This window comes from Melanotaenia boesemani, chromosome 13 (assembly GCF_017639745.1).
Source record: "Melanotaenia boesemani isolate fMelBoe1 chromosome 13, fMelBoe1.pri, whole genome shotgun sequence".
Lineage (NCBI taxonomy): Eukaryota > Metazoa > Chordata > Actinopteri > Atheriniformes > Melanotaeniidae > Melanotaenia > Melanotaenia boesemani.
In genome coordinates, this window is record NC_055694.1 from 15102156 (window position 1) to 15127318 (window position 25163).

The window sequence follows — 25163 nt, forward strand, 5'->3', positions numbered from 1 at the left end:
TCCCCTCTTGGTGTTTCAGTCCTTACATTATTGGTACAAGCAACCAGCCTGTGAAGATGACATCTAACCATGGGCTGCACCTCAGCTTCAGGTCAGTACAGAGTCTGATAAATATCACAATGTTTACTATTAATTCTTACATTTGTAGGAATAAATAAATGGCTCATAGAGAGTGAAAGAAACATTTTTGGCATATGGCAACAGGATGGTGATGTTCTCCAACAATGTGGAACCAGCAAATGGGTTCCTGCTGCGGTACCTGCATCGAAAAGCCATGGAGGCCTATCAGGCGGAGGAGCAGGACTCAACACGCCACCAGGCTCTCCTACGTATTCTTGACTGGATCCCTCAGCTCTGGTACCACCTCCACACTTTCCTGGAGAAACACAGCACATCGGATTTCCTCATAGGTGAGATACAGAGGACACAGGGTTATTTAAGGCAGTGGTTCCCAACCTGGAATCCCTGGACCCCAGGGAGGTCCCCCTAAGAGCTCAGGGGGTCCCTGAAGCTTTGACTGTTCAGAACCAGCGTGATTTAAATTAAGGCCATGTCCACTCTGAGAGAAGCTGAGGTGTATTTGCTTAAGTTTTTTTTTTTTTTTTCAATCATTTGGGTGTGTAATTCACATGGAACCAGTGTTTTGGGAGCCCCAAAACACTAACTTTGTGCCATTTTACATGCCATTACAGACATGTCTGACAAATGCAACAGTGCAGATGATTTGTCCTTATTTTGGGGGGAAAAAAAGTATATGTAATTACCTTGAGGCTTTTTTTTTTATCAAAGGAAAGGATTCAGCCAGAATGCATCATTTATGGTGAAAAGCTAGCTAATGAAAGCATAAAAACAAGCATGGTTTCAATACGAGGCAGATGGGGGTCCACAGCTTTTTGCTAATTGAAGGAAGGGGGTCCTCAGGAAAAATAGGTTGGGGACCACTGATTTAAGGGAGTGGAGCTAGAGATGAACAGATGTTAACAGACGGGGTTGCCTCCCTCAGGTCCCTGCTTCTTCCTGTCATGCCCAGTGTCCGTGGCAGAGTTCAGGCAGTGGTTCATTGATTTGTGGAATCACTCCATCATACCATACCTGCAGGAGGGATCCAAAGACGGTATCAAGGTAAGCAGAGATACCTGCAAAGGGTGACAGCTTTAGAGCAAAGCTGTCATCCTTTGCAGCCATACTCCTATTATATTACAATTCTACAGCGGCCCCCTGTTTGTTCTTTTAGGTGCATGGTCACAAGGCAGTGTGGGAGGATCCAGTGGAGTGGGTGAGAGGTACCCTTCCCTGGCCCAATGCACAGCAAGACCAGTCCAGGCTGTTTCACCTACCTCCTCCTAGCATAGGTTCATCAATTGAGGAGAAGAAGCCCCCCAAAGATACACCTCCACCCAGTACACTGGAGTCAGACCCTCTGGTGAGTGTGTGTTTTAAAGATGGGAGATCTTTCTCAGAAAAGGAGGTGTGTGCTCACAGCTTAACCAGACTCTAAAGGCGTTAGCAGGTTTCTGATTATACAACAACACTGAGCAGTAAAGTTTATCTTACTGATGTTCTGCAGATTTAAAACTAGTCTGCTGATAAAAAATCAAAAAGCAGTTGTGTCTGTGCTAACTTCCATGATAAAACACCGCATTTCCTGTGTTTTCTGTTTTTTCTTTTTCTTTTTTTTTTGTTTCTTTTTGTTTTAACATGTTTTTAATGTGGCTCAGTGAAAACAGGAAATTTTCAGTTTGCATTAGAAAAGGGAAGAGTGAAGGTGGTTTCACATGCTCAGTTTCCTGTAAGTTTAAAAGGAGTTTTTATTTCAAGTTCTTTACATTTTTCCTCTCATTAACCCACTCACACACACACAAAAACACACTAATGGCAGAAAACTATTATGCAAGTCAGTGTCATACCTTAGAATTCTGAGACAGTGTTGAATAGCTATAACTGGTCAACTAATGCTTAATGTTCACACTTGAGGAAATTAATCTAAGCATGTTAATCTGCAGGTTGACTCACTTTGCCTCTTTGTCTCCTCCTGCTTCCCAGATGGCCATGCTGCTGAAACTCCAGGAGTCAGCCAACTACATTGAGTCTCCAGAGAGGGAAGGCTGTCTGGATCCCACTTTGCAGGCTACACTCTGAGCTGGCTGCACATAAAACTTAGAAACTATGGACATGGCAGACATAAGTGCAGTCCCAATGAGAATTCATAAAGACTCAGAAATGAACTGTATTGTGTGCTCAGTGAGCAGTTATAAAGCTAAATGTAAAGGGGGTGATTATGGACAAACTGCTTTTATAGGAAGCTGTGATGATCATGTCGAGGGAGGGAGAAATGGACTTGTCCTTCCTCTTGCCTCAGCTCATCCCAGATGGGTTGTTGTTGAATCTGCAAGTGCATGGTGACCGGAATAGTATGATGCAAAATATTACCTATAATCCTGCTGATCAAGACCTGTTTGTTCCCTTTTCTTTTTGTTCAACAGCCACAAACTTCACAAATACTGGTGCTCACTGGTTTTCTTGGAAGACGCACATTTCATCTTTAGAGGATAACCAACCTGTCTGACCGCCAGTCGATGACAGCCAAAATGCACTTTATTTTTTACTTGTGAAAATTGGGTTTTAGGGGGCTGTGTCAGTGACTGTGGGTCCGTGACTGTGGGTCAAATGGGGGTCTATTATTTTAGCCAAAATGTGCAGTTTATAAGAAATTCCAGTAGATGGCAGTATTTATTAACCTCTGCCTCAGTTCTCTGATGTGCTCCTGTTTTTTCAAAGGTGCTCAGTAGAAAACCATACACCTTTAAGAAACACAATTATAAACATGGCCTTGAATGTTTTCTTCTTTTCAGCTTAGCCATTTTGTTTGTAATGAGTCAAATAGTTGACCTGTGAAGGTGTAAGAGGAACATGCATGTACGAGTAATGAATCAGTTTCAGGGTGAACAGAAAGAATGGAAATGCAACAGTTGAGACATAAAAATGCTTGTTGATCAAGTCTCCCATTATTGACTATGCTTGCATACAGTATATTCTGTATTTAAAAAACAAAAAAACTTGTAAATGCTGAAGAAAGTCTTGACTTTTTTGTAGGATTTTGTACTAAGTCGTCTTCAGTAATTGCCTCTCCTTCTTTATGAACACAAAACATGACCAAGTCAGAGAGCCGTTGACAGCAAAAAGCGCTGTGGTTGTAACTGTCAAATCATTTTTTCATACACCATGCCACAAGGGGAAGTAGATAAAATTAAACAACAAAAAACACTTTACATGAAACGTTTTCCTTCCTCTTTGCATTATCTCTTAAAATCCTGTGGTCATGTTACTTTTAATCAAATTGGAGATGTTTTTCTTTGCACAAGTTTTAATTTATAAAAATGATTTAATCATAATTTAACTGACTTCCCCATTTTCCTTTCCTTTAATGATTTGCTTATAATATTTCCTAGAAAGTACTAGATTACAGTATTTATTGTTCACATTATGACTGTTGTGTGACGAAGGAAGAAAGTTCTATAAGAGGAGGGCGCAGCTGGTTTTAGAGAACTCTGTGCCCCTTCATCCTTTAGTACCTCAGACTGCCATGTTCTGTGCAGATGTTCCTTTACTTCCCACTGAAGGTGCTGGTGTAAAGTAGAGACGTGATGCCTAAGTCTATCTGTGCCTGAAACACAATTTGGCCTAAAGCTGCCACTGAGCTGCTTAGATCTCGCACATGGAGGCCTCAAATAGGAGGAAACATGAGTGCTTCCTCTCACCTACTCTGATGTCACTTTAAGTTGTCACCTAGATGGCCATATTTTAGTGTAGAGTGGGTTATCAATTTGGACCTTTGGAGGTAGATAAGCTGTTAATACAGATGACATGTGTGTCCGTTAGCTCTGCAGTGAATGAGATTGTGTGCCATGACTGGGCTGCTTTTAAACTTGAGTGTGAAAGGCTTGACATTTTGGGGGAATTGCCTGGGGGCAACAAGCAGTTTTAGAACAGATTTCAGCCTTGAGATATAACGCTGATGCGTTGATCCCTGGTTTGTTCCAAATATTTTCTTTCATTGGACCTACCATGCTTAAACTTTATCATGGAAGAGATTTTTAATAACTGGATATCTTCCTGTTTTCATGTTTTTAAAAGCAGACATTTATTTTTTTCTTTTTTTTTTCTTATGCAAATATTTGTAAAGGTTTCTTTCTCTTTTGTACATGACATCACTATTTTAAACACTGTAAATACTTACTGCATCTGCGACAACAATCACTTAAGCTGAAAGATATAAGCAAAGCCTGGGCCCTGTGTGCAGAAACTGATCGTCTTCCTCCAGCAGGAAGGAGTACTTGGCTTAAATGTGGGCTTAATGGATGTATGGCATGTGTCTATAACTACATCAAATCCCATATATCTAACATCGAGCAATGGACATAATAAAGTCATTCATTCTTCACACCACTATGTAACAATTGTATGTTTGAATTTGTTATCCTTTTTGTCCACTTGAGAGTGCTATACTTTTCTTTTGTTATACTAAAATTTATTTTAGGTCATTTCCACTTCAGACTCTTAAAAAGCAAGATAAGCACTATTAAAATAGACGTGAGACAATCATATCAATTAACGTTTTGTGTGTGGTTAAAAAAATACCAAAGTAAAAGTTTGTGTAGGTGCATTTTCAGATTCAGTTTTTCACATCTGAAGTGGTCTTTGGGTAACGTTGAAAAAACTTGATTATAAAAGAAACTCTAGGGCACTTTCCTTTAAATTTTATTTTATTTTATTTATTTTTATTTTTTTCACGGAATAGTCACAGTGACTTAAAAAGCATGTTTCAGCCCACTGGCCTTCGTAAGGGAAGCAAACAGTTTTCATGTAGGTCAAGGTGTCTTTACAGTGGAATTCCACCAACAGGAATTCAGGAACTTTTCATCAACGGCACGCCCCCTATAGGAAACACAGGAAAAAAATGACAAAGAACTACAAAAATGGATAACAGGACATGGCTGATAACCCATAACACCCCCATACTGACGGTCAGCAACAGTAATAGACCTCATAGTCAATAAAATTACAAAACAATTTCAGAATTTTATTTTTTGTTTTCAACCCACTGACAACAAGAAAACCCCAAGGTTATTCTCTGTTCTGTTATATTCTTTTTTTAACATTTGTATTTATTTATTTATTTTAAATGATGAGATCGTAAGGTGCTGATGTGACTGAAGAGGGTGGGCGGATCTGTGGATGGGTGGAGCCTCCAACCAGTCCTCCATCTTTCCATATATATATATTCCCGAAGGCTCCTCTAGATCACAGTCCAGAGCTCCATTTGGGATCGAGATGCCAAGCAAACCTGCGCCCATCAAGAAATCTCCAGCCAAGAAGGCTGTCGATAAGGCGCCTGAAGCCGCTCCCGCGGAGGCGCCACCTGTTGAAGCTCCACCTGCAGAAGCTCCACCTGCGGAAGCTCCTCCTGCCGAAGCTGCTCCTGTTGAGGCTCCAGCGGAGGCAGCTTCTTCAGCCGAGGGGGAAGCGACTCCCGCTGCCCCAGCCGAGGATACCGCTGCGGCTGAGGGAAGCGCACCAGGTACCAGGAAATAAAGCGGAAAAAAACGTATTTGAGTTCAAATCTAATTTTACTTCACAACTTGAGGATTGATGATTTGTTAAAACAATTTTAGAGGGGCGTTGACTCAGTATGATGGTAATTTTGAAAAGTTAAACGCCAGAAACACCTGTAGACTCTAACGCTCCAGAGCGTCTCAGTCACATCTTTTAAAATGACTTAAATATTAAATTGTAAATGCAGAATTAATTTTAATGACTGGTGATTCATTTCCAAAAGTCCCCAAAGGTGAGGAAACTGACTGAGGACTGACTGAGGATATAGGCTATGCATAGAAATTGGAAATAAGCTGTTTTCCTACTCCATATACACGCAACTAAGCAGAAGTATTAAGAATGATCTTGACTAAGACTACTATAATCTACAGCCACTGAAACGCAGGAATTCAGGAAATTATTACAATAGAAATATAAAAATAACTGTTTTGCATCATTTGTTTAAAAGCATCTTAATGTTTTGCTTTTGGGAGCATGTCCTTTTTTTTTTTTTTACCCAGAAACTGATAAAACAGGTAAGAGTGCAGCACAAACCCAATAACTACTTTCTATAAATTAAAGCTGTTATCGTTGGACTCCACATGCGCTTTACATCAAGGATCAGCTCATGCAGCTAAGGAGACACCAACCACACCAGGACTGTAACCACTTCAGCTGGAAAGCCAAAAGGCTGGAATTCTGTTTTACAACAAAGTCTGTTTACTGTGAGGCTGAAAAAGAACAGGGATAAGTGTAAAATTAGCATAAGATTTGGTACATATTTTCTTAATACTGTTGATTTGTGGCTGAAGATTGAAAATCTGCAAAGCTTCTGAAAATCTTGAAACTCTGTAAAGCTTTCAATTTGAAGTCATTCCACCTTTTATTCTTTTCTGGATCACCTCTAGATCCCACCATTTACAGCATTTGCTATTTGCTATTAATAGCAAATCACATTATTATTTATAACTAGTTCCATGCTGTTGGTTGAATAAGCCCCCGTTTAAGTTCATGCACCGTGCATATAGATGCTAATAGAACAAGTAGGGTCACAAACTGCAAAAGACTTCAGCTCATATGAAATTGTAGGACCCATTACTAATATCTACATCACCATCCAGGTCTCTCCACCTGTCTGTTAATTGTGTCAGACAGTATCTGGCAAAGATGCAAAGATTCTGATCTTCAGATCTTGGTGATGATGTACATCCCTGGGCAACAGTAGAATGGCTCACACACTCTGTGCCTGCTAACCTTGACATGTAATCTGTAACTTCAGTGAATCCCACAGAGGAAGCAGCGGGTTCAGCAACTCCATCCGAGGGTAAACACACTGCATGCAGTCCATACACACAAGCTGTAATGCAAGATGTGTGTTTGTGACCTGCTGTGTACCACATATACTGTTTGTATTTATGGGTTTGTATCTGTTAACTTTTTTACATTAAAAGTATGTTTTATCTTTTATTCCTCTGTTTATCCATCCTTCACAGTTTCTATTTATGCACATACAATGATCTTTTCCTGACAGCAACTTTCTTTTTTAGCTCAGTGCTCCATTTGTGGTTTTCCCTGAGGAAACAGAAAGCTTGTCCTCCTCCTTTCGATTCTGCAGCTGCGCTTTAGTGAATCCATGTTCTTCAAATTTTCCAAAAAACGTATTAATTACCTGCATGAGTATTGTCTTAACATATGTAACTAATTGGCTTCCCTAATGGCATTGTAACACTAGCTGGCGCTGCTGAAGATGGGGCCGCTGCTCCTGCTGCAGAAGCTCCAGTAGATGGTAAACATAAATCACAACACACACATCCACATTAATACACCAACTATATTTTGGGCTGCAAATACTTCAAACTGCTTTACTCAAAAAGCTATAAAAAAAAAGGGCTACCAGATGTGTGTAGGCTGCTATGAAGACTGTTGCAGATTCTTCACAATATTTGAATTGTAGCTGGTGGCTTTCTCTGATCCAAACAAAACCTTTGGGAGCAGTTAAATGAATCTTCTCTGGCCATGGCACATCCAAATCTCCCCAAAAATGCACAAGATCTTGCAACATCATATGCAGAGATATTACTTAAAAGAAAATTTGGTTTGCATTAACCTCCTGCTTGTTGGACAACAGCTGCACCCGCAGAAGCTGCTGTAGTTGAGGAGCCACCCAAAGCACCCACGCCTCCACCTCCTGCAGGTAACCCCATCAGCTGCTTGGTCCTACTTTGTGCACCCAATCACAGTCTATGAGAAATAATAAATGAGGATTAATTGAACAAATGTGTTCTAAAAAAATTGTATTTTTTTCACAATTGATTGTCAAAGAAAAGCACCTAAAAGGAGATTTCAAGGAAATCATTATGAACTCTGCAGAGTAATTGCTGGTAAAAATAGTTTTGCAGGACTATGTGTAATCATGCTGTCAAAATGGGAAATTATTCTGTTATGCTCATCCTCATCCCTTGCAATCCCTTCACCTCTTACAGTCCCCACCAGTGCTCCTGTAGAAGTATCTGTGGATGATGTGAATGACTCCAGCCTCACGATTAAGTGGAAAACTCCAGAGACCATCGGAGACTCTGGCTTAGATGGATACACTGTCGAGTACTGCAAGGATGGAAGTAAGTGTGCGCCAAAGTGTATATGTGTGTGAGAAGCTGCACCTGTCCCCAGAGTGTCAGAGGGCAGATAACTGGATCCAGGCCGTATACGGCAGGCATCAGCTCACCGGCTGTCGCTGTATCGCCTCACACCACTTTTAGAAGTGCTCATTCACTCAGATGACAGCCTGCCTACTAAGATTTCATCATGGTGGTCCTAAGTGTACTTCTTATAGGCAGGTTGTTTGTAAACTTGTGTGTCAACAGGTGATAAAACACTTAACATATGCTTGTGTGCTTAACAGTTTGGAAATTTAAGTAAGAAGAATATAATTCTCCCCCTTTACAAGCCATCATAACTTATATACTTACTTAAAAGTATAATTTGCCCCAAAAGCCTTTCAAAAAAAATCCTGTGGTTTCCTTACAGCAACAGACTGGGTTGTAGCTACTACAGAGCTGACCTCGACTAACCGCTACTGCATCAAGAACCTGACATCTGGTGACCTGCTGCATGTGCGCGTAGTGGCTGTAAACCCCGGAGGTCGCAGTGAGCCTGGAACACTCGCTGAGCCTGTGCCGATCCGTGAGATAGTTGGTGAGTAGCAGCCAAAATCATAGCACTACAGGTTCTAGAGAGCAGGGATCTCCAAACCTATTTTAATTTTATATAAGATTTGTCTAAGGTTGTACAACCTGCAGGTCTCTTGATGCAATGAGATTTTTTTTTTTAGTAGGGCTGTAAATAAGTACAAGTGTGCAAAGTGTCCTATGCAAAATCCCTCCAGTTCAGAATTTCACCAGTGATAAGCTAACTTTAAAATGTCTGTCAGGAGCTCCCTGATAGTTGTAACTTATGACCTATTCTTAACACTAGAAGTCCCAGAGAGGGGTCAATGGACCTTTCTACCTTTACAACCCAGAGATGGGTCGATTGACCAGTAGGATTTTAGCTAAAATCCTGTCTTAAGCTGCGAACAGCTTCTTTTGTTTGTAGACGAGTCAATTACTGGCACACCCCAGGAGGGCGCATACTTAGGGGAGACACTGTAGACTCTTGAAACCGGACTGTCAACTTTTGCCCAAAGCTTGGCTTGAGACACTGCTTGGTCCCCTGAGTATGAGATTGGAGTAGACCTCAAACAGATTCAGAAAGGTTTTCCTGCATTCTAGTATATTTCAAATAATTAAAAATATATTTGATATGATATATGATATATACCTCCTCGACACATTTGTGTGCTTTTAGAAGAAAAAAAAAAGATAATCATTGTGGGCCTTCAATAAAAAAGCAAACAATTTAGAATGATATGACAAAATGATGAATTCATATTTTTTTTAAAAATCACTTTAAAAGGTCCAGCTCTCCTCTTTTCATACAAATGAAAAAATACAAATTTTTCAGAATTTTTGACCAATTTTTCAAACTTTCTAACCCAATGTTCATGTACCTTATGTCCAAAAAGCCCAAGCAATGAACAATTTTGAATATTTAAAATGAACATTTTTTGATTGTGGTGGTACAGGCAGGGTCTGTGAGTAAAATGTCCAGAAGCATTAGTGTCTAAGTCAAGAGGGCATAAATGTCAACATGACAAAGATATAAAAGAACAACTGTGAATTTTTTCCAATGCTTTTTATTTTTGTCATAAAAAAAACAACAAAACAGTTAAAATAATGCAAGTAATGAAACAATTTCACAAATATTTACACAAGGCTACAGTGGCATGCCCTTGTGTGAATGGCTTTTCTGCTCTTTCAGCAGTCCGTCTGTGCTAAGTCCAAACATGCTTGGCACTTCCATGGTATCTCCATCCTGCATTTGCCACATGTGTATTTGTAGCAGTCAACACATCTTACAGTTGCGCAATTGTTCTTGCATCGATGGTTGACCTGACATTTTGCCCTTTTCCCAGGGCTAGGTGTGGGAGGTTGCTGCTGAAGCAGTTGCTCCTTATGTGCCTTCTTCTGACTCACATGAGAGTTGGCCAACTCTTTCGCGAGCTCAACCAGGAAGTCCACTCTTCTCTCCTGCACTCCGGTGCATTCCTTATGAAGAACATGAGCGTTCAGTGCCGCCATGTCGATCATGTTGTAGAACACGGCGACTGGCCATCTCCGTGTTCCTGCACGCACGCTGTACTCCCGCACCATCTGGTCCATCACATCCACACCACACTTTGTGGTGTTGTATTGTGTGACAGTGTTTGGCTTCCTTTTGGTGGTATTCTCAGTCTCAACCACATTGTGCATGCTGCTGAGAAGATAGACAGTCTTTTTCCGTTTCGGCGCATATACTGTGAGTGTTGCACCAGTGGTGGAAAACACTCGAGTGGTGAATTTAGTGTGGTCCTTCTGTCTAGTTGACTGAGGAATTTCCCGGCGAATCTTGTTGACTGTGCCAAGGATGGTGGTTTTCCGGCTAAGCAGTCGTTGCGCAAGGGACAGCGATGTAAAAAAATTGTCTGTTGTTACAGTTCTGCCCTTATCCATGAACGGCTCCATCAGCCTCATCACTACACTCTCAGAGAGTCTCTCTCCACTGGGACTACTGGGGTCCTTGCCAAGATATGGCAGGATATTGCAAATGTACTTTGATTTCAAGTCACAAGCCAGCCAAAACTTAATGCCAAATTTGTCCGGTTTTATGCCAAATTTGTCCGGTTTTGTTGCAATGTACTGCAGAAAACTGCAGCGAGTCTTTGTCGGGAAAAGCTGTTCATCAATAGTGATGTGTCGACCAGGGTTATAAGATCTGATGCAGTTATTGACAAAAGATTCCCACAGATTAGAAATTGCAGCAAACTTATTTGTCTCCACTCGCTCACTGCGTGTGAACATGTTATCAAAGCGTAGGTGTTGCATGATGTTTTGGAAGCGGTTTCGGGCCATAGTAGCAATGATTCGTGGGTTTCCCAGCTCTGCTGACCAATTGTCACGTAGTGATGGAACTTTCTTCACCCCCCGCAAGATAATAATTGCAATAAATGCCATTAGTTCTGGGAGGTTCATGAACCATTCTGCCTGCTCCTTTTGCCGTGCATGCTGAATGGTCCATTCTTGAATGCTACGAAGCATTTCAAGTGTTATAAAACAGAAGAAGCTTTGAAGACGAGTCCGGATACTTCTTCTGGCCTTAGCAGTTGGCTCTCCATCTGTGCCGTATGGTTCTATTGGGGTGAAATTGAGACATGTCCCCAGCTGTTCTTCATGCCACACTGTGCCATCTTTAGCCATCTCTGTCCTCTCACTTCCCAACCGAGCCCTCTTTTCTGGCAGTGGAGCAGTCTCATCATCTGCAAGGTAAACAATTTCACAATTTCAGAGGACGAAAATAGGATGTTTTGGAAATAAGATTAAAAAAATCCTTTATTTGTACAAAAATGGAGAAATTCCAGTGTTGCAACTCACAGTACAGGACAAAGCAGAAAGAAAGAAATTTGTCATACCAAAAAGTTCAATAATAGTTTCAAATCTTACCTGAAGACTGCTCAGAGTCAGAGTCCGAATCCAGCTGAATTTGTATCTCTTCTCCATCTGAGTCACAAGGGTTTGTATCGTTGAGGATCAGGTCCAATGCCTGCTGAGTTGTAAGCCGCCTCTGCATTTTGCTTCCTTCTATTTGTTGGAGGTGAAGCTAGCTACTATTTATCCCCCTCAGCCCACCATCCCCCACTGCCACAGAATTTACCAGACGTTTCAAGGTAACAAGGAGGGGCTGGATGCAATGGGTGCATTCCTCAGGTAATGGCTGCATTTACAAATGAAGAGATGCTAATTTTTGCCAGCAGAGTCGTCAGTTTGGACTAAAGGTCTTTCGACCCTTCTCTGGGACTTTAGGGAGATATCAAAATTCCTGGGACTTCTAGTGTTAAAATACTCATGCTGCAACCAGGGAGGAGGAGGTGTTATTAGCTGCCAGCCTCAGATGGACTGCACAGATGTTTGTACGTAAATCCTGCAGGTGCTGACAGCTGCTTTCATTAGCTGTAAATCAAGCTTTCACTTGCATATCTTCAGACCTGACTGCAGTTTTCATCACAGATAAGATGACATAAGATGTGCACTCAGATTTTTTTATCATTTTTTTTCTTCAATAAATTGAAAGCTGCAGTTTGTGCATATTTACTTTTTTACTGGGTAACAACCTAAAGTCTAAAACTGAAGTTTACAAATTTTGCATTTATCAAAACTAGCAGTGAGTGCTTCTCTGAACGAAGCATTCACTGAATAAATACCTATATTAATATGAATAATAAAGACAATCTTGTCATTGCTCCTCTAACAGCATTACAGTTTAATCTAAATTAAATCTAAATCTAAATTCAGCACCAGTAGATGAGATGGAAATGCTGCACTGATCTGTAATGGCCTGTATTGGAAGCAACAGAAACTGTCATCTGGTTAAAAGCTTCATCAAACCTGCTCACTGCAGTGGGAGGCCACCAACATATGAACAGTCTGATGCTGTGAGTCTTTAGGATGATTTAATGGCACCTTCAGTCAGGCAAAGAAAAACATTTGGATAATGAGCCATCTGGCAGTCATGTAATTTATTGCCCTTTACTCTGTCACTTCAGCCTCACTCTCACTTTATTTACGGCCCTGCTGCTCTAGCTGTGTGGTTGTCCCACACAGGTATGGCCTAATTACATTATAATACATGTTAACTATATTAAACATGTGCTACAGTTATGTTTTTAACCATCCTAGCAGAGTGGTTGTGAAGATGTGAATTTTGGCTTAAATGCAAGACATTTGCTTAACTTTCCACCTCTGAGGTTCCTGTATCGGGTCAGTTCATGATCAGCTTTATTTCTGTTATGTTGCCAGGCCTGAAGCAGTCACAAAATAAATGTGCTTATTAGTACTATTTGAGCCCTTGTTTCTTTGGTATTAACTTTGAGAAAGTTGAAGTTTGTGAAACACATTCAGTAACATTGTGGTCTCAAACTGCATTTTCTGCTGTCAAGCTTGTTACCTATTTTACCTTCAAGGCTTTTTAAATGCCATTTTTTAAATATTGTATTATATGTAAATGGAACGTTTTCAGGGGAACGGATATTTTATCCTTGCTTGAAGTGGTTTTTGCCTTTTTAAAATAAATTAATGTGCATCAGAAGAAATGGAAATGAGATTATTTTTTCATCATCAGTTGTCTCCATCTGTGAGCCAGAATGATTGTTAATTATAGCTGTGGGGACAGTTTTTTTTTTTTTTTTTTTTTTTTTTTTTTTTTTTTTTGTCACTGTCTGCGGTTTTGTTTCTGGTTGGAAACTTTTATACCCATTACAGCTAAACCTTACATACCTTACACTGCCAACCTCTGATGACACTATGCAACCTAATTTGCTCTGTATCACATTTCCTTTCAAGCACTAAACATTTGTTTATAATGTTCATGACAGTTAAAGACAAACATAATTTGTGTTACTAGGCTTTCTTTTTTTCTGTGATAATTGTGATAGACTGACACGAGATGTAGACCAGTGCTGATGTTTCACACTTATTCATTTTCACACATGTTGAGCTTCATATAGCTGGGCATATGTCCTGGTTGGGGTTCAAAGTGCTGTGAACAAACTGTAAACTTTGGTGAGAAATGAGGTCATGCCAACAAAATTGCTGGTCAGCTGAGGGAAGTGAAACTCTAACCTGATTGATGGATTCTGTGTGGCTCGTTGGGGGTAAATTCAGCTGTGTGTCAACCCCGTACAAGCTTCTGATGAAGACACGCTGTCCTACATATGCTGAAAGCCCCCTGCAGAGACACTTTATCCAGAAACAAAGAGAGATTACATATTGTTTGTACGGGGACTTGCTGTGATGCCAGTGACACTACTGGGCATTGCTAGCAGATTTGTTGATTAGCAGGGATTAAAGTTTGAGCCAAATCTGGAGGCAGACCTGATCTTCCTGGGAAATGATGGCTCCAGGAGCTGGCTCCCAGCTTGTGCAACAATGATATGGTGACAAATGTAAGGACAGGAGGTCATGATACACATAGACAGAGAAATTGGGGCAGTGTAGATGAAGATAGACAGATGGGGTGATGGAGTGTGAGATAAAAGGACTTTTCGAGAGGATAAGGGGAAATATGTGATGGGGGGCAGCAACTTGGAGGTTTTATGTATCCTCTAAGCCCAGAGAACTTTTGAGACATTTGCTGCTTATGCAGAAACACGTGAAGGATGCTGTCTCTGATACTTAGCACCTGGCCTGAGCAAAACCAGTCAGCATAGTGATGTCAAAGATGTCACACCAAGTTCCACTCATACTGCAATTTTATCCATATGATTTTATTCACAGCAGAACTTGTTTCAACTGACTCGAGATGGGATATCTGACGTCACTGGTTGGTTGAAAGTGATGACATCTTTCTATTTCTTTGGCCATGATATGAGGGGACAAGTGGAACGGCTCATCCAAGACTCGCCGAACCTATTTTTAGTTCCTGGTGGATGCAGGGTCTTACCCTTCTGCCTCTTCCTGCCTAGAGACTGTAGTTTTTTTTTTTACAGACACTCATAATTTTTCTTAAAGCTTCTGTGTTGTCCTTTTTCTTCATCATAAATTATGATAATGGGCAAGCCACTTATATACTTGACTCCTTAGTGGAATATTGGTGTGCATTTCTCAGAATTTACCACAGAAGGAAAAAACAGTCCAACTCTATGTTAAGGGTTTGTCTCAAAAAAGCTATTTCCTCACAATGATATCACTCTAACCAAAGGTCCAAAAATTAGATACTATTACAATAAACAGCAAATGATCACAGTTTAAGTGCTTAAATCAAGAACATATATATTTTTTGCAAGAAAGTATACAGAATTATATAATTTATTAATTATTAACCTCTTCCACCCTGGAGACAGCCATGATAGGCTACATTTAATAAAAATAATTAATCCAATGCCACTTTGCAAACTTTCTAAGCACAGCAGATTAAAACTGACAGACTGCATGGTGCATTTGAGAGTTTCACCTCTATTGCAGTAAGTTTGATGAACCTGAAGAATTTTAGAATAATTTACATGAGGTTGTCATTTAGTCAGTGAATTACAAAGGCATAAGCAAAATGTGACATTTTGCCAACTTTAGTCTAATTTCACTCTGACCTGGTAATACGAATTAGGATAAGAGATTTTTGTTTTCCATAGAGCTGCTAACTGAATTTAAGGTTGGGTTTCAGGTGGACATTCAAATTAAATTTAGCTTTAAATAACAATTAATGATATATATTTCCATTAATCCCCATTTCCTGTTTGCTAACATGAGGATTGATTATAGCCAATTCAGTCCTATTCCTATGTCAGCTTTGCTTAGCACTGTATGGTCTATTTAAGTCTTGTTTGTTATGCTATTTTGATATTGCCCGACCCCACTTTGAAGAACTAAACAGGAAATTTACACAGCACAGTTTGTAAATGTACCTTTAAAGCTGAAACTGCTAATTAATGCATGATTTGGTGCAAGATATGCAACATTTCCATGCTGTTATTAAGATTTAAGAACATGGAGGAGCCTGAATATAAACAAGTTTGACTTGACTTTTCAGAACGGCCCAAGATTCGCTTGCCTCGCATTCTCAGATCCCGCTACATCAAGCAGGTTGGAGAGCAGATCAATCTGGTCATCCCATTCAATGTAAGGTAGTACACATACATAACCAACTCCTTGAAAACTTAGATGTGAGGTTAGAAGTAAGGCTTGTGTTTTCTTCTTTATTTCCAAATCCTCAGGGAAAGCCCAAACCCACAGTGTCCTGGCTGAAGGATGGCCAGCCTTTGGATACAAAGAGGGTCAACATAAGGAACACTGACAGGGACAGCATCGTGTTTGTCCGCAGTGCTCAGAGGGAGGACTCTGGCGTTTACGAGATGGCTTTAAAAGTGGATAGCTTTGAAGACAAAGCCACCCTCACCCTTCAGATCGTGGGTAAGTCATGCATGGCATGGTTTATTTTGGATAGTGGATAATGTAAACAGGCATTCACAAATAGATAAATATGTAGATGCAGCACATTGACTGACATCAGACTTCTCTGATGAATCTTCTCAACTGAGATGTTGATTTTTTTCTTTGAGACTTATGACTTCTTCCAAAAACATAAACGATTCCTCTAACAATGATGCCTTGTGACTCACAGTATTTGAGTCAGTCATCAGCTGCTGTTGTTAAATGTAAGGTCAGATGTCAAAGACATGGTTGACATATGAACTTATTCAGTTTGGAGCTGCCACCTGTCATGCCTCATGTACCATGCCGCTTTTAATTTGAATCTTTTTTAATGTGATGGCATGTTTCCTCAGAGCGTCCTGGTCCTCCGGCTAGCGTAAAGCTTGTGGACGCCTGGGGCTTTAATGCTGCTCTGGAATGGACTCCTCCAAAGGATAATGGCAATTCAGACATCACTGGATACACTGTTCAGAAGGCTGACAGGAAGACCGGGGTATGACACATGTTTACATAAAAAGTTAAAGGTTTAGAAAAGGTTTAAAGAAAGACAGATAGTGAGAGAAGCAAGAGCTTTGGATCAGGATGGACCAAAAAGGACATAGATGGCTAGAAACATGGTATCTCATCCAGGATGGTTACATAAATTTCCATGCGTACTGCAAGAAAATGACCACTGTTTTGTTTCCATCTGCAGGAATGGTTTACCGTCCTAGAGCACTACCATAGACTAACTGCTACCATCTCTGACCTTATCATGGGCAACTCGTACTCCTTTAGGGTGTTCGCTGAGAATCAAGTGGGCATCAGTGAGACAAGCGCTATCACCAAGGAAGTGGCAACTATCCAGAAGACAGGTATCTCGCTTAATGCGGACAATGCTTTTATCTTCTGCATCTTTTTGTTTTATATGGAAACGAGCTTTAGCTGCAGGGCTGCAGTGGATGTAATGATGAACTGCAGTTAGTCTGAGAGACTGAAGGGGAAATTTTAGGAGTGGAAATGACCTTGGCACTGCTTTAAACCTAAGTGGGTAACCCCCTTGGCCAGTGTTCAGCAATGACTGAGATTCATTTTAAGAGGCTGTGAAAACATTAAGGCCCTTGGCAGAGTTCTGTGTGAGTGTGCATGTGAATATGTGTGTGTGCTGGCAAGGATTTTTATATGTGCATATGCTGCCGACCCTTCAACAAATGTCAACGGTGATGTGGATCACTCTATGTGTTAATCGTGGACTGTACACAATACATGTATACATATATATATATATATATTTATATATTAGGACTGTCAAATTATCAAAAATTTTAATCGGATTAACCAAAGCTTTCAAATTAATTAATCATGATTAATCACCAATCGAGACTATGACTGAAATTTGCCCGTTTTTACTGTAATGTATCAACAGAACAAGCCAATGCTTACACATATTTAGTGTTAACTTATCCTCCCTGGGGATAACATCAGATGTGTTTTTTATGGTTCAGCTAAGAAGGAGGAAACTGACAGTTCATGGTTCACACCGTCACATATTTACCTTAAAGTATTGTTTTGGCAGGACCTTCTGTAACACACTAGCTGGCTGTTGATAGACTGGGTTTATCCTTCAGAAATGCAGGGGCTGTTCTAGAAAAGTTCTGATGGGGGGCCTGGTAGGAGCACTGTCCAGGAAAAGGGGGGGCATAAATTAGATCTTTTTTTTAGGTCTAGATTTTATCTTTTACTCCTCTTTCTGCAGTCTCTGGCTGGGTTTCTATTGATGTTTTCTATTCACAAATATGACATGAAAAGAAGAAAGGCTGAATGGAAACAGTAAAAGTGACAAAACATCTACCAACATACAAAAGCGACTAGATGTTCACTACAAGTGGTTTTAGACTGACTTAATTGGCATTATATAAGGATCGAAAGCAGTTTTTGAAGCTTTGTTTGACCTGTTGATGATCAGCATGACATGAACAACCAACTTCTTCCTGTCTGAACCAGCCAAAAATCAAATCATAAACTAAGTGACATATTATATAAAATCCCTGATATTTCTGGAGTAATGCCTAAATAAGAGCTCTCTGGATTTTCCTGTTGTAGATGTTCATTACAGTTGTTATTTCTTGACCTTTTTCATGTTAGGACGACTATTACTTCTTTAGAATTACAAGCACAAGCAGCAGAGCCTATACTGTCACCCTCTGGCAAAACTACGTGGCCTAGTTTATTCAATTCAAACAAGCTCATTGAAACATTTCTAATTTCTTTTTCAAATGATGGCTATGGATTTGCTTTGCAAGTGAATGGAAACATAGCAGATGTGTAAAAGTGCTATAATTCTATAATTTGGGATCTTAAACTAAACAGTCTAAACAACAGACCTTGGCTAAAAATACAAAAAGAGATAAAACATAACCAGAGCTGCGGTGTACCCTCAAACACGCCACAAAACGACTTTCTTCTTCCTTTGTCAAACTTTGAACATTAGTCCTATGTACTATTTTATTGTTATTATCATGAACATTTTTTTCCATATAGAAGAACCTGCTGAGTATGTATAAATGGTTCACTCTAAGGTAATTATGACAAAAATGTTTTAGCAAAGCAATTACATACTAGTGAAAACACAGTTTTCATAAAATTATTTTTTTCTCATAGATCTTTCTTATACTAAAACTTGAAATATTGGATTGTAACAGTACGTGATAAATTTCCTCCGGTGTTTCACACAAATCCAAAGCTGAAATGTTCTCTTCTGGGATAAACAGTTATATAACATGCACTCTGAAGCCTTTGTTGCATGTTCTAACATTTTAGTTTAGAACTGAATTGATTGGCAACTGACTGCAAACAAAAATGACAAGAATATGAGAACTATATAAATATAAACATTGTTTTTTTAAAAAATAAGAAATAACACATTCTACCTTCCTTAAAAAAGCTGATTCATCAAACAAAATGTTGCTATGTTCAATCCACAGCATCATTTCGGTTCTGCCTGTTTTGCTAGCATCATGTGACCATGTTGGCTAATGTGTGCTAGAGTAATTGCAGTATAATTCATTTGCTTGACTTTGTTCTCCTCTGCTTGTGCTGTACATTACATTAGTTTACCCCTTCAGATACGCTGTCATGTTGCCGCAGTGGCTGCTGTCCAGGGAATTTTGAGCAGAATGATTTTAACAAACAGGTTAGCTTCTTATGCAGCAACCATAACTTAAGCTGCTTCCCTGTGAAAACTTCTGCCCAGTGTTGTCAGTTTTTACTGTTTAGTGAAGGGTACAAGCATTTAGAATAATTTTACCAATCTAAACCCAGCTGTGTGTGAAAACAGGTATCGTCTACAAGCCTCCTGAATACCAGGAACACAACTTCACTGAGGCCCCCAAGTTCACAACACCCCTCATTGATCGCGCAGCCACTGTAGGATACACCACCAAGCTGCTGTGTTCTGTTCGTGGATGTCCCAAGGTCAGTACACAAGTACACTGAGGTTCATGGATAAGCACAATCTTCTATAGAGCTTTACCTATAAATAAATGAATAAAAATCTTTTATTTTTCATTTTCCTTCTTGAGTGCTTGCAAGTTATTTTTAACTTCCACATAGAAATGAATGGATGATAAAATTCAGTCTTGTATCATATGGACAATTTGAAATTTTGGATGTTTCATCTCTTATGCAAAACGGAACAGTTTTGTTCAAAGCAAGGCTTCACATTAAATCATTTTAGTGTGTGGCATGCTGCTTCAAATGAAGTATTAATGTCATAGCTAAAAAAGATCCACTGTATATGCTGGGCAAGACTCACATTGGTATGTCAGTGCAAAGTTTCAGCATGTCTATCACTCTTCTTGGCAGCCGCTGCTCTGGTTAAACTTATCGCTACAGTTGTCCAACAGACTCAGACAGATTAAGTGGCAAGCCAGGGTGGAAATGCAGATGATTGTTCATCCCAGCTGTCCTTGGGCTGTCACTAAGGACAGCAGTGATTGGATGCTTTACATATGTCAGTGTAAATGAGACAAATCAAACAAACTTCGACAGGATTCCTGACTATCCATTTAAAGTTGTCCCCACTGTGAGACAAACAAAGGATTATCTTATCCTTAAAATAAACTTAAAAAAACTTAAAATGTAACGATAGGAAATCAAGAAAAGAGAGATTGATGGGAAAAAGCTTTTTTGCTTGTCCCTTTGGATTAAATGTTTAGTAGCAGCTATGTCCAATAATCAACCGTGTGGCATCATGGAAAATAAGCATGCTTTTGTAAAGGAGAGCTTTACACTCTTGATGTAAACTTATCCCATCCAACTACTGCAGTAGATGTGTCCCTTAGTGTCACCTCACAACACACACTTTAGTTCATTTATACATCACCATAAACCATGTGATTACATAAAGTTTAATTTCAAATTCTCTAGACCATCTTCTCCTGAAAACATGTTCTGTCCTTCTTGCTTTTATTATCTTCATCACTATGTAGCTGCTATAAATCTAAATGTCATATTAAGTGGGCTGTAAATGTTAAGCATGTGGTTATAGATCTATTTTCTTTGCTGGCTTGAACATCAGAGTTTGGTGAGAACCGTTGAGGAGGTCCAGCAGAAAGGCATGTCCAGTAGTCTGATAAGCTGTCCTGCCAGCTCTGATAAAGAGCTTTCACGCATAGATGAAGACACTACATTAGGGGCTGAGAGAGGAACACAAAAAAGGAGACATCGATAAGAAGTTCAGCTTGATGCACTGTCCTGCTTGGAGATGCTGCTGTATCATAAAGGGTCCTTTTCTTACCACCTGTCCAGACTGTAGCATATCTCCATTATAAGTGTGAATGACAATCTCCGTAACATCCACACTCATAGGAGGGATGGGGGAGGTGTAGGGGGGTTGAATGAATTGGTTCATGGTCTTTGTTTAGCCACTTATGTCTGGTATACAAATACGATTAATCTCAAAGCCATTCCAATAGTTCTTTAAGTCACAGGGGGGTCTTAGAGCTAATGTCCTGACATGCCGATGCTGTTTGGATGGTAAACTTTTAGCGATGTTGATCATATTAGTTTAGTTTCTTACATTCTAACACTTTTAAATTTCTGCTGAGTCATATTTAAACAGTTATCTGCTATTTATTTTAGGCAATGGACAAAATTTTAGTCTTTTTTTCTTGGGTTTATGGTTGTAGTTTGAGAAGTATTAATATTTGAACAGGGTTTTAGCTCTATCCAGTTAAAGACTCGTTAGTAAAACAAAAATGTGATGCACAGTAGCCAAAAGATTGCTTTTGCTACCAGCTATTGTCTTATTATTGTTTAACTTTTTTTTATTAGTTATTCTGAATTTTCCACATTCAAGCAATGTCCAGCACGAGAGAGTTGGGAAAGACTGAGGAAAGTGATTTCAGTCTTTAAGATTATATGCCAAGCAGAAATCAATGTTTTTACCAGATATGCTGGGGATCATGAAAATCACAACAACATCAAACAGTTGTAAAGACATTTTACTCAAAGCAACATGTGGAAGTAGAGCGTCACAGTCACTGGAGGCATCATCTGGCTAATTCATAGTAATAAATATTAGGATAGATATTAAATATTTGGTCATTTGCATGTGTCCACAATATGGAATTGCTTGTGATTGTGATATCAATTCTTCAGACCTGCAATGTCAACATCAAGTAATGATATGGTTCATTTAGTCATACAGGAGGTGCAGCTGGCTTTAATAAAGTGTGACAAAGAGCTTTTAACTTTTAAAAGCAGCTCTTCTAAATGCCCTTCTGGTGATTCTTCTTTGCTTTTTATTATTCTTTCACTTCATAACATGTGATACAACACTTTTAATGTACATTCATGTCGGCAAGAAGATTTTTGTTTTCTGACAATAAATATGCAAACTAAACTGAAACCTAAAAACCTTTGATTTAATGGAATTTTCTTTAAAACATCAGCACAGTTGGTATAAGCATGAACATGGGTTGATGCAATCTTTTAGATTTGCCTCTGCATCAGATTTTTTACAAATATTTAAAAAACAGAATCTTAATAAATGTCTCTCCTCCTTCCTCCAGCCAAAGATTGAGTGGTTGAAGAATCAGATGGTCATTGGTGATGACCCCAAGTTTCGTCAGTTGTCCAATCAGGGCATTTGCTCCCTCGAGATCCGTAAGGCCTGTAGCTTTGATGGTGGTGTGTACACCTGCAGAGCCAAGAATGCCCAGGGAGAGGCCACAGTCTCCTGCAAACTGGAGGTCAAACGTATGTATCAGAAGACCACAACAGAAATTTGCCACTAATATTTAATCCTAACAATATACTGTTGCTGTAACAATCAACCAGATTTAAGCCCTTTTCAAAAGCCTGATTGACTAAGTATGTATTTTTTCACAGAGACTATCCTTCCAGAGGCTGACAAAGAGAAGGGCAAATAAACCAACATCTAAAATTCAGCAGGTGAGGAGAAGAAAAAACTGTTGCCAACAGACTTCACTAAATTCAGACATATTTTTAGTATCTAACTTACCATCAGACAATAAAATGAGAAACATTTACAGCATTGTGGAAAACTTCAAGACAAGTTGTTGAGGAGATCCATTTAATTTAATAAGGTGTGTAAGTGCAGAAGATGATCTAAAATCCACAGGGCAGAGGGACTCTCGGACTAGATTTTGACAACAATGGTATATGCCAGATGAGGATATAGTGACACTGTGAGACTTGAGCTCTGTCTCCATCTGTATAGAAGGAAAAGAGCCTGAAAGACGTTTTCACTGTATTATTAAGATTTTATCATGAAACTGCTGGGCTGTCAGCTGATGAAGCCTTTATATGTTTTGGGGGTAAAATAAGGTTGAATTAAAAGTTAGAAAAAGAAACTGAAGACTGTGGAGCAATTCACTCATATTAATTGCTTTTTTAATGGAAAATGACTGAACTAAATTAATGTTGCTTAAAAAAAGAGACTTTCCAGACTTTTGCCTGTAAATGCTTTAATACATCCGGCTGACAGTTGTCTGTGGGGGAATTTAGGGAGGGACAATGTCCAATGATTCTCGCTGGACTTTTTCTCATTGATTCTGTCAGAGAGGGATTATTTTGATTGGTTCAATATAGTAAATAAAAGCTACATGTAAATGTGGCATCAGCTGTTTTGATTGTTTTGATATATGATGCTTAAACAATAAAATCTTTAATGTACAAAACAATTCACGTTATAAAATAAATCACAAATTACTGTGACCTAGCTGAGCTAACACAATCTTAGATACCAAAAACCAGATGTGTTTAAATTTATTGTGGAAAATACTGCAGAAATTTAATTTTGATCACAAACTCACAGTTAGAGGTACATTGATTATAAAGTCTCAATTTCCTGTCTTACCTTTTTTTTACTTTTGTTAAAAAAACTGGATGTCGTTGCTGTGCTTTATGTGCGGTAAGTTGACCTTCATTGCAGTCAGGGGCATGTGTGTGTCTACACTCTACTGTAAATGGGGTTACATACTTTCCTAACCACCCTAAATAATCAAGGCTGGAGTGATCAGACCTCAGTGCATCCTGTGTTTGGATGCTTTCACACCTGTATTTACAGCTATCCTCTCATGATCAGATTACCAAAAGAGAGGTTTCATGCCAAGCGTACACTGTGACCAGCAAATGACGCGTTCATGCTAGTAAGTGTCAGGATGTCGTCCCTTAAACACAGCCATACATGGGAGGGCCCCCTTAAGGGGAAAATAAGGGATTAAGAAGGGAGCGCCTTTGGGTGGGAGATAGGGGTGATGTCAGCACTCCACAGTTTCTAAAAATAACTCCAGATGATCTGACAGACAGCCAAACTCTTCACATTACCATGAGTCGGCAGACCAGGTGGAGTGATGTGAGAAGTAGGGAGAATGGGCTAAGAGGGCAGAAACCGAGCCAGATAATCCCTGATGGAAAGTACGCAAGGACTCAAGACCTTAAATCCACATACACCCTAGCAGAACATTCCTGGTTGAAGTGATCATTAACACCTCATTGACTTCCTTTTTTTAATTATCTTTCCATCAGGGCAGAAGTTTTCAACCAGCAGAAGTCCAGGTCTTATGTTTTAAGGTGAGTTTGTGATTGTACATATTTCCTATGTTATGAGGGAATACTGTCGCCTCTTTTCAGGGATGAAAATTAATTAATTTGTGATTGTGAAATAAGTTTGAGTCAATCTAATGTGCAGCTCAGACAAGTTATAAATCATTCTGTCTACTTTCTCTTTCAGAGTGTTAGAGGAGGTGAAAGAAGAAGTTGTAGATGGCTGTGCAGCAATGTGTACATATCGAATAGAGGGACAGAAAAACTCGCAAACGTCTCCATATTCATCTCCACCTACACACCTTTTAGTATACGAGGAAGACCCACACCACACCCATCCTAGCTATCCCAGTATGCCAAATGTTGTATGTTACTTTAGTTGATGACACGTATGTAAGACTCTATATGTAAGACCATATTTAGCAGATTTTTTCTGCCTTTGTCCATTTGCTGTTTGTTACAGCATGTGTACAGTCTATGCACTACTCAATTAAAAAGTGATATCATGGACATGCTATTACGAAATTTATGTTTAATAAAAATTGTATTTTATCAAATCTTATGTGACTCTAATTTCAAGACAAGCTGAATTAAAGCTTCAATAGTACAGTTTTTATATTTATATTTAGATGCATTGCAAATTTTGAATTAGGATTTTATACTAAAATAACTATTAAAATGAGTCTTCTGGTTTTAGACAAAATATAAAGTTGGTATATAAAGGCTTGGATATCCTTTAATATTTCTGCTCTCATCCCACTTGTAATGAATGAGTAGATCTTTTGAATACCGCAGGTTGTAACTGAACATTTTATCAAGGAAGTGGTGTACTGTTACCAGTGAATGCTAAATTGTTGAGAAGTATGTTATAAGAAAATGGTTTTAATAAAAGAAAATGAAATCAAGAATGACTATTAAAAGTAAACTTCCACCAATAGATTATTGGTGACTTTATCCATTGTT

General features: G+C 39.2%; 2 protein-coding genes across 8 annotated transcripts in view; both read left to right on the forward strand.

The window, feature by feature from the left end:
- The window catches only part of LOC121651974 (neuron navigator 1-like), a 79254-nt gene extending 74805 nt beyond the window's left edge, over positions 1 to 4449 (forward strand). For all 5 annotated transcript variants that reach the window (XM_042004471.1, XM_042004472.1, XM_042004473.1 and 2 more), the window contains 5 exons: positions 20 to 91; positions 205 to 410; positions 1004 to 1122; positions 1235 to 1423; positions 2044 to 4449. In XM_042004471.1, the coding sequence (XP_041860405.1) occupies positions 20 to 91; positions 205 to 410; positions 1004 to 1122; positions 1235 to 1423; positions 2044 to 2139 (682 nt within the window). In that variant the 3' untranslated portion in view covers positions 2140 to 4449. The remainder of the gene's footprint in view (positions 1 to 19; positions 92 to 204; positions 411 to 1003; positions 1123 to 1234; positions 1424 to 2043) is intronic.
- An 834-nt stretch (positions 4450 to 5283) lies between these two features.
- Positions 5284 to 24939, forward strand: mybpha (myosin binding protein Ha). 3 transcript variants are annotated; one of them, XM_042004493.1, is made up of 14 exons: positions 5284 to 5578; positions 7325 to 7378; positions 7721 to 7786; positions 8076 to 8210; positions 8620 to 8787; positions 15748 to 15836; positions 15932 to 16127; positions 16502 to 16641; positions 16843 to 17002; positions 19465 to 19601; positions 22202 to 22388; positions 22521 to 22583; positions 24183 to 24227; positions 24388 to 24939. In XM_042004493.1, the coding sequence occupies exons 1-12, from the start codon at positions 5332 to 5334 to the stop codon at positions 22559 to 22561; spliced, it is 1620 nt and encodes a 539-aa protein (XP_041860427.1). In that variant the 5' UTR covers positions 5284 to 5331; the 3' UTR covers positions 22562 to 22583; positions 24183 to 24227; positions 24388 to 24939. The 3 variants fall into 3 exon arrangements, with proteins under 3 accessions (XP_041860427.1, XP_041860428.1, XP_041860429.1); XM_042004494.1 differs by lacking the exon at positions 7325 to 7378 and having other exon boundaries at positions 24388 to 24938; XM_042004495.1 differs by lacking the exons at positions 7325 to 7378; positions 7721 to 7786 and having other exon boundaries at positions 24388 to 24937.
- The last annotated feature ends 224 nt before the right edge of the window (positions 24940 to 25163 follow it).

Coding starts and splice junctions, on each gene's coding strand:
- mybpha (XM_042004493.1), top strand. CDS start 5,332: ATGCCAAGCAAACCTGCGCCCATCAAGAAATCTCCAGCCAAGAAGGCT. Junction 16,128..16,501: donor CCTCACCCTTCAGATCGTGG/GTAAGTCATGCA, acceptor ATGTTTCCTCAG/AGCGTCCTGGTCCTCCGGCT. Junction 17,003..19,464: donor GGCAACTATCCAGAAGACAG/GTATCTCGCTTA, acceptor GTGTGAAAACAG/GTATCGTCTACAAGCCTCCT.